At 40.7% G+C, this 9013-nt stretch overlaps 1 protein-coding gene across 1 annotated transcript in view; it reads right to left on the reverse strand.

Annotated features, from left to right (window-relative positions):
* The window catches only part of ARHGEF3 (Rho guanine nucleotide exchange factor 3), a 144307-nt gene extending 135555 nt beyond the window's left edge, over positions 1-8752 (reverse strand). Inside the window, exon 1 of the mRNA XM_055708995.1 lies at positions 8622-8752. Coding sequence (XP_055564970.1) covers positions 8622-8656 — 35 coding nt within the window. The 5' untranslated portion in view covers positions 8657-8752. The remainder of the gene's footprint in view (positions 1-8621) is intronic.
* Positions 8753-9013: the final 261 nt, after the last annotated feature.

Below are 9013 nucleotides of genomic sequence, written 5' to 3' on the forward strand. Positions count from 1 at the left end.
GGAGGAAGTGGGCAAAAGGCAATTCCAGAACAAAAACATAGGAAAACAATGTCAAAGACATTATTTATAGCAGCTATGTTTAACGCTACTGCCACTGTCTTCTTGAGAGAACAGCCTTGAAGAAACATCCTTGCTGGTTTTGAAGAGACATCAGAAATTTAGCATACTTAAGTCTGCTATGACCAAGTACAAATTGTTTAATACTAGAGTACCCAGAAGGAAGCATGCACCCCAAAGTTCTCTTAAGTTACCTCCACAAAGAAACTAATTTTTATGATTCCATTAAAATAATTAATTTAGATTATCTAATGCATTACCAGTTTTTCTGCCTTAGAGTAGTTTCTTACATACCATAATAGCAGAGAAAAGCATTTAAGTGTATTTTAATCATTTAGATTTAGATTTCATTCTTGAAGTTCTGCAATTGGCCTTAAATGGATGAAAATAACGGAGGGAGAAAAGGGATCTAGTACAGCACAGCACTCAAGCTTCCAAACACCTGCACAGAACAGCATTACAGCACCATTTGAACAGAATAAAAAAAATGTGAAAGTTCAAGAAAAGTGTTGAAGCCACAACACTGCACGGGCTCAAACCAGCCTGTGATTTATAGCTAGCAGAATGGGGAAAGTATTAGCCAAGCATCTGAAAAATCATGATTCCCTACACAAAGCCCATTTTCTTTTTCTCTCTCTTTTTCTTTCCTTTTGCCTTTGTTACAAGGTGTAGATACACTTTGATCCTCAGGCTAAAAAAAAAATATTTTTTTCCTTTCCCTCCACTCCGTATTTGTATCTCTAGACAAGTAAGACATTCACAGTAGCAGCAGTTAAAAAATATCATTCAACAGCTGTTAAGTACAGTTAAAGTAAAAATAGCCAATATCTTCTGATAAAGCATGTTCCCACAGATCCTTACCTTCACCAAAACGTGTTGTATTGTTGAAACAGTATCTTGTTATACTTGGTTGATAAGAGAACTGTGAAAAAAGCTTTACTTTTTACACTAAGACCCCTCAATGCAGAAACTAGTATCCCTTTCAAAGAAAAAGAAAGTAGTAGCATCACTATAGCAATGTGCACCTACTACAAAGAAAAAAATTAGGAGTGTTACACACCATCATTCTCTCAAGCAAAAGTCTTTATGCACACAAAACCTGAACAATAGACTACTAATTAGCAAGCGTGCATCCTAACATCTTTAATTTTAAAGAGCTGATTTTCCACTTCCTTACTAGCTGCACAAAAATGTGTAATTTTGAGTGAACAAACATATTTTTGGTTTTCTGACAAGTTGCATTTCTATACGTAAAGTTAGCAAGCATGTACTATCTCACACCTTGACAGCACTCAGCTCCTAACCAGAAGCCACTTCAAGCAAATAGCTGTTGAAGAGCAGATTTAAACTTTAAAACAAACTTCATTATTTAACTGCGTAACAACAAATACCAAAACCAATCTTCCACCCAGATTATTTTTGAGGTGTTTAGACACTGCAGTTGCCAAATATCTTTGTATCACTAAAGCATACTTCAGTAAAATCACAGTGAAAACTCAAGAAGCTCTTGAAGAGTATTTCTCCTGACTACAACTCCAAGTAGTAGGCATTGCTGAGAGACTTCACATTGCATAATCACTTCAGTCCAAGCCTAGCATACCATAAAATGTTTCACACACACTATAGTTATTTCAAGTAAGTTTTGACCTCAATGAACACATGGGGCATACCATTACCCACCCTCTTGAAGTCTTTAAAAATGCACCTGATGCACTAAAGAATGAGGTTTTGGAGAACCTTTTAAAATACGTATCTTTGAAAGGGATTTTACTGCTGTCCTTGAGGCATCTTATTAAAAAGTTACCTTTTGTCCTCTTAAGCAGCACAAATAAGTTTTACATAGGTACTTTACACAAGCGTATACACAAGGATACTTGGAGGAAGTAGTTCAGAGAACCACAGGCACCGTACGTAACTTTTCACTCCATATTTGGTGATTCCATCAGAACTCTCCAACATAAGACAGAAGAAACTTTAAAATAATATAATGATTCTGTCCCACAGCAAGTATTAAGTTTGGCTCCCTTTCCCATATACACACACTTGTGAGAGATGACAAGTGTGTTGTTGCCATATATAAAAGCCATATATAAAAGACAGTGTTTATTTTTTAAACAGCAAGAATGTTACACTTATTCCCAGCACAAAGTATATTAAAAGACAAGAGTTAAATAAATAAAGTTCATACCAGGCTGAAGCCAGACCATGGCAAACATGGAAGTGTGTTCCATGCTGGAGAAATACAGCCTACTATGAGACACTATTCTCAATTGGACTAGTCCTTCAGTTTCCAGGACATAGCTTTTTTCCCTAAAAAATACCAAAAGAAAAGGAAGATAACCAATTACATTACAATTCATCTCACATCACCTTCACGAAAGCATATGCAGAAGTTTACCAGCACCAAAGAGAGGATGCGGTTACAACTCGGATATCTTTGAGAACCATTTAAATATATCTATATACTAAGACACCAGCATCAGGGAAACCACAAGCAGGTACATGCACCTGCTTATTCCCAAAATAGAAACATGGATTTTTCCTGAGCCGGTTACCGCTGTGAAAAATAGGAGTTACAAAAGAATTCAGACTATCCTGCGTATCATATAACACTATACATTGCTGCAATATAGAAGAGCTAGGACTCGTCTGCACTGTTCAATCTGCAAAGTCATCAGGAGCTTTGAGTCTTTTAGTGGTTTCAACTCAGAAATTTTAGCAGTGTAAGGGGAAATAGGGAATGTTTGTGAGCTTTGTTATCACTTTCAGAGATGGTAGTTGATTGCCATAGCAAAAAAATAAAGGGGGAATTTAATCTTTCAGTACTCTGTGTCTTAGTAATAGCACACAACTTAGTCTCTTATCTGATCAGGAAAAAATTTAACATTATGAAACACTAGCAAAAAGCTAAACAGAACATTTTAGACAGTTTTGCACACACAAAATTAAATGTACTGTTGAAGCAGAATACAGAGAACACTAAATACTATATTCTATTCAACGTAAATAGGTATCAAGGAATTTTTTGTCACTGATGCTATAATTTCGTGTTATTCTGAGACAAATCTCTTTCTGTGTTTCTCTTTGGACTAAAAGATCCAGATGTTCTTATGTCAAGCGTCTGGCCTCAGCACCAGACAGTAAAAAAAGCCCAACCTATCCATTCTGTCAGTATGCAAGAAGAATTCACCAGCACTGGGCATTTCTCTACCCTTTTCCTCCTCTCCAAGTTTTTACTACTTTTCAACAAAGCAAACAAACAAAAGACAAACAGTATAATATTTTAGCTTCTACAACAGACTTAGTGCTAGCCTTTAGTCAGTTTGGTAAAAAGGGCCAAAAAGTTATCTGATTTTTTTTCATAAACTACAATTTCAAACGCAAATATTAACTACTTCTAAGCTAAACATACTGTATTGCATTTTGCATTTGACACTGTGCAGCAAAACAATGTTGAGAGGTTCTTTCCAAAGATTATGAGTATTTATGTTCCCAATTTAGTGACTCATACAGCAAGCAATTTCTGAGATTAATTTAACTCTATCCTCCTCAAACTTCTGAATTTGAAAGCAAGCACTAAGCCATTATTCAAAAGTCGTAGCAATGACAAACAACAAGATTTTATCTATTATTTTTTTCATCTAGATTTTATCTAGGGGAAAAATATTTCCAGAAATAACTATGTGCTATTTCTGTAAAAAATATTAGAGGCGCTATACAAAGTTAAACCAATTTCAGGGACAATTTGCTAAACAAAAGAGGAGCTTTCTGAAACCAGCAGTTAAATTAAGCCTTTTTCATGGTAATAGTGGGCTCAGAAAAGAGATACAGCATGCACAGTCAGTGTAAAATTAATGCAACCGCTGCCACATTTTTTCATATTATTCTCTTCCTTTTAACATATTCCTGCCTCCCTCATGATAAACACATTTATCCTCAACAAAAATACATTAAGAATAAATGAAACCCAAAAGAAATACCACCACTGTTGAGACAAACACAACCCATTTTCCCCAATTATCAGAATTATCAGGGAACAGTGGCAGCTTCAAAATTTTATCTGCCTGGAAGGGTGTCATGTTTTCTCCTTAACATGAAAATTATGATCCTCTCAGCCTCCTATCTTAATAAACATGATCTTTTAACTCAGAATTGCTGCACAGTTTATTAAGCCATTGAAGTTTGCCAAGTTGGTTTTGCATTTATTTTTCTTGGTTATCTAATAGATTTGAATGGCAGACAAAAAGGTGCATTGTCCCACAATTATCTTCTTTTTAGTCTTTACAGCTTTTCACCTGCAATTGCTAAGCACAGTCAGAACCCAAACCTGCATGGGAACATTTGCAAGATCACCCCTCCACACAGTAGTTGACTTGCTTGAGAGAGTTTTTTATAGGATATTAATTACTTCTTTGTGGAGCATCAACAAGTGCTAATTTTGACAGCACCTGTTTCTGTAGGCAAAGTATTTTAAGGCTCATACTCACATAAGAACCTCACTATCTACAGAGGAATACCAGGTTTGGTACACACTCATCATAGTCTGTGTCAATACAAACATGGTGATTTTAAGTGCTGTACTGCAATTCATATGTGCCTCTAATTTCTCCCACCCACCTGCTATCTGGATGCATCAGTTAAGGCCACACACAAGCTGAAATAACCAGCCACCACAAAACACACATTGTCCAAACAGCTGGTTGTTGTCTTCAAGACAAAGGTAATGGTCCAGACAGAACCTTCTGAGGGAACACTAGCCGGACACTCCATAATATTTAAAATAAAATCAGTAGGATCCCTGATACAGTACAGACAGTGTAAAGAACACGCTCTTCTCCTAGTTATAATCCCCAAAATTTATTTTGGAAAAATGCTGAAGTGTTTGAAATAAACTAATGAAAGTTGTATTTCTATTTAACAGCTAAACTGTTTGAGAGATTATACCAGCAGAGCAGCTGTTCTTGCTCTACAGAAACCATACAAGTCCAAGTAACTCCTGCCAACTTTCCAAGTTTATGCAAACTTCAGTGGTATAAAAGCCAGTAAACCACTTTGAATACAAGATGTACCACACATTGATTCCACCTGCAGATTTATGAGGGGAACCACATGACTGTAAGGGTAATTAATCCTATAGAATGGGGGACAGGACAGAAATCAGTACATTATAGAGCACCTTTCTAGTCACATAATGTTACCATTTCTGTTTGTATATATAAAGATTTAACATAAAAAGCAAAAAACTATTCTTGTACTGTAAAGTACATTAAGATGCTTCTTCTTGCCCAGTTTAAATGTTTTTTGGGGAGGGGATCACTGCGTTTTGCTACTGGCCATGCCTTGAAGTACCACTTTCAGCACTGGCCCATGTAAGACATACTACTTTGAAGTAACTTATATACCTATGGCAGCATGCTTACTCAGATTTGAAATCCTTAAGACTGCTCATCAGCACATGATTAGGAAGAAGTAAATAAATATGCATGTACATATGCCCTTATGTTTCAAGGTTAACAGTCTGATCCGTTAGCATGCTAACCACTTCAGCTGGATTCTGTACGGTGTTGAGCACCTGCAAGTTAATAATTATTTACATTTCCATAATTGACAGCATACCACTTCAAGTTCAACCCTGGCTGACACTAGATAGAAAAACATTTTTGTTTCTTTTTATATCCTCTATGTTACATTTGGAGATGGAGACCACCACAGTTACAGGCTATATAACTATTTATTTCTGAATAGCTACTTTGCAGCTATTATAATCAAAAGCAAAGCATGAGGTGTTTGTTAATCACAGATTACCTCAGTGTATTTACCAAGTCCTTTATTTTCCAGTTATTTACTTACTACACTGCAGTAGTCTATATACTCTTAAGAGAATTGTGCAAGACCATAGCCATTTGCTTATTCCAGATTTCATATGACTCGGACAATCGAAATTCAAAATATGCCCTCCCAAGTTGAGCGGCACAATTTGGTAAAAAATCAATGGGACTTTTACAGGACCAAGAAAATATTAGATATGTGGAGATAACATTTTTTTCAGTCAGTAAGTACAGCTGCAAACATGAAAACTTCAAAACTTCTTTGTCCAGAAAATTCCAGCATTTTCATCTGTTTCCACCTTTTATTCCACTGTACTGCTGTTCTGCTCAGGCTTTTTCCAAGTCACAGATTAGAATTTATTTATGAAGTACTAGATTTACCCATTTATTTGTAAGTACTAGAATTTATCTGTAAAACCTACATAACCTTGCAATGTTTATATCCCCAAAATTTATTTAACAAATAAATAACATAAAGGGACTGATTAAATTAAACATTAAGAGACTTATGAAGTTAAAATTAATCAATAATATGGTAACACACCAAGTCTTTTAGTCTTCCACTAAACATATCATTTGCCAGTTTCCCTACACACACAGAGGAAGAAAATGGCAACTCTTAACAAATTTCTTCTCAAAATACACATCACGTTTAACTGAGTATAAGGTGTCTGCAATACAATACACACGCACAAAGCACTCCAAACGGATTCTAGATGCATCTATAGCAATAGGCTGATGCTTTCACAAAAAATACTCAGGAAAAATACGTTTCCTCAAAAACCTAAAATACTGAAAACATACAAATAAAACTTAAGAGGTCAGGTTAATTTTTTTCAGCACCTAAAGTAAAAGATCTAACACAAGAAAAAACTAGCTTCCAAGTCAATACTAAGACATTACATATAAACGCCCAAGCAGAATCAGGTATCACCAATTCCAATTCATGAAGAGCAAAACAAAACAGATTTTTGTTTAAGGCATGTGATCTCACTGGCCGCTTGCTGGAAGCAACTCCACATAATACACCTCCAAACTGTGTAGGCATAAGACTCCCACAACTTGGAATCACGCCAGAACAACTGTCTACACAAAAGCAGTCCCGAGAAGAAGTGCACTATTCAAAACAGAGCGGAGCTCGGAGAAAATGTGCAGGGAATGATACTGAATGTTACAGTGTCTTCACGGGTCACGAGGCCTTGTCACATTGCTAACAGATATGCACGACTGCCGGGAAATTAAAAGGGATTTCTGTTCAAAACAATAAGATGTTTTGTTCACTAAAACTGGGTAATAAATATTTACTGAAAACAGGTAGCCAGTCATATGTATACAAATTTTAAATAGAAGGCTTCAATCCATTAAATGACAAGCCAAACATACACCTGTGCATTCTCTTACTTCACGTACACCAGGACAGCTCCATTTCACACACTCCCCCTCCCCACATTCTGCAAGCCCAATTACTCTGCAATAAATATTTGAATTCTGTTTGTTTCCAAATCCCACAGCTTCTCTTGTTCTAAACTCAAATTCTGTACAGATACAGCACCCGTCCCATAACCTGTCAGGCTTGGCAAACCTCTGTACCAGCTACAGAATTGGGTACATAACCAAATTAATTCTTTAACAAGTGTTTGAAGATGAAGGAATTTTCTCTGCCCTTTCACTACGAAAATGTAGCTCAAAAGGTACTAAAGAATAACATTTAAATAGAAATTACATTAATGTATGCACGCACTGACAAAAGAGATACACAAGATTTAAGAACTATATAGAAAAATAAAGACACCAGCTACCAAAGTTGGATTTTTTTGTATTAATGTAAATGGTTCCTTAGTAAACAACAAGTTCGGGTCACCACCAACCGCATCACTAAGGTGATCGGTAAAACCGGGCCAGCCGCCAACAACCTTCTCCCCCAGAGATGCCTTCACCAGCATTAACTATGTAAATGCGGACAGCGATCCCTGCCAAGCTAATTAGCTAATGAACGTTGCCTCCCTCACGGCCTGTTCAGAGGCAGCTGTGACCGGCCTCACAAGCCCGAGTAATCACGCTCCGCGTTTGTTTTTTCCACTTTCCTTCGCCTACAAACCTCCAGCACCTCCACCGCGGGGGGAGGCTGAGCGGAGGGGAGAGTCAAGCACCCCAGACCCACAGACCCTCTCCCCAGTAACTTATTTCCAGTAACAATTACGGGTTTCGAAGGAGGTAACAGGCACCTTCCTTCGCAGCGTTTTCCTTCTAAACTGACACTTGTGAAGGGTTTGCCCCCAAATAAAAGTCAAAAGAAGTTAATTTGAAAATAAATAAATAAAACCCAAAACGGTTGCGGAGCCCTGAGAGGAAGCGGGTCCCGCGCCCCCGCCCCCTCAGGGCCCCTCAGGGGGCTGCCGGGCGCGAGCGCGCCTCCCGCCGCCGCGTGCGAGCCGGAGCCTGGCGGCGCTGAGGGACCGCGCGGGGCGGCGACGGCGTGAGGGGATGGAGGGGGAGAAGGGCGCCCCCCCCCCCCCCTCCGCGCCCCGAGCTGGCGGCAGCCCCTTCCCGAACCGCCGGGGCACCCCCAGCCCCAGCCGCTCCGGCTGGTGTCTCATAAAAGGCGGCGGTGCCCCCGGAGGCACAACGCAACCTTTGCGGTCAGCCCGGCCGCCTCCAGGTGCCCCGCAGGAGCCGGACTCCCCCCCAGCGCTGACAGGCAGCCGCCCTGCCCGGGCGCAGGGGACAGCGCCTTACCTCGCACCCTCCTGCGCCTCCTCGGCTCCCGGCATGCGGCTCCCGCAGCTGCCGCCCCGGCGAGGACGCGGCAGGGACCCGGCGGCAGCGAGCCAAGGGCGCCGGGGCCGGGCAGGGGCAGCGGCCAGGACGCGGGGGGCTGCAGGGCCGGCCCGGCGGCTGTCAGGGCAGGCGGGGGAGGAGACGCGTGTGTGTGCCGGCCCCCGCCGCCCCCCGAGCCCGCCCCGCCCCGCCCGCCGCCTTCCCAGCTCCAACCCCCCGTTCCCCGGCGGTGCGCCCGGCCCTCCGGCTCCCTGCCAACCGTCCCCTCGGCCCGGCGCCGCCGTCCGGGCCCGGGGTAGCTGCCTCCGCAGCAGCGGCCCCGGCCGCTCCCCCGAGGTGAGAGGGGTCCC

Source organism: Falco cherrug, chromosome 4 (genome assembly GCF_023634085.1).
Source record: "Falco cherrug isolate bFalChe1 chromosome 4, bFalChe1.pri, whole genome shotgun sequence".
NCBI lineage: Eukaryota > Metazoa > Chordata > Aves > Falconiformes > Falconidae > Falco > Falco cherrug.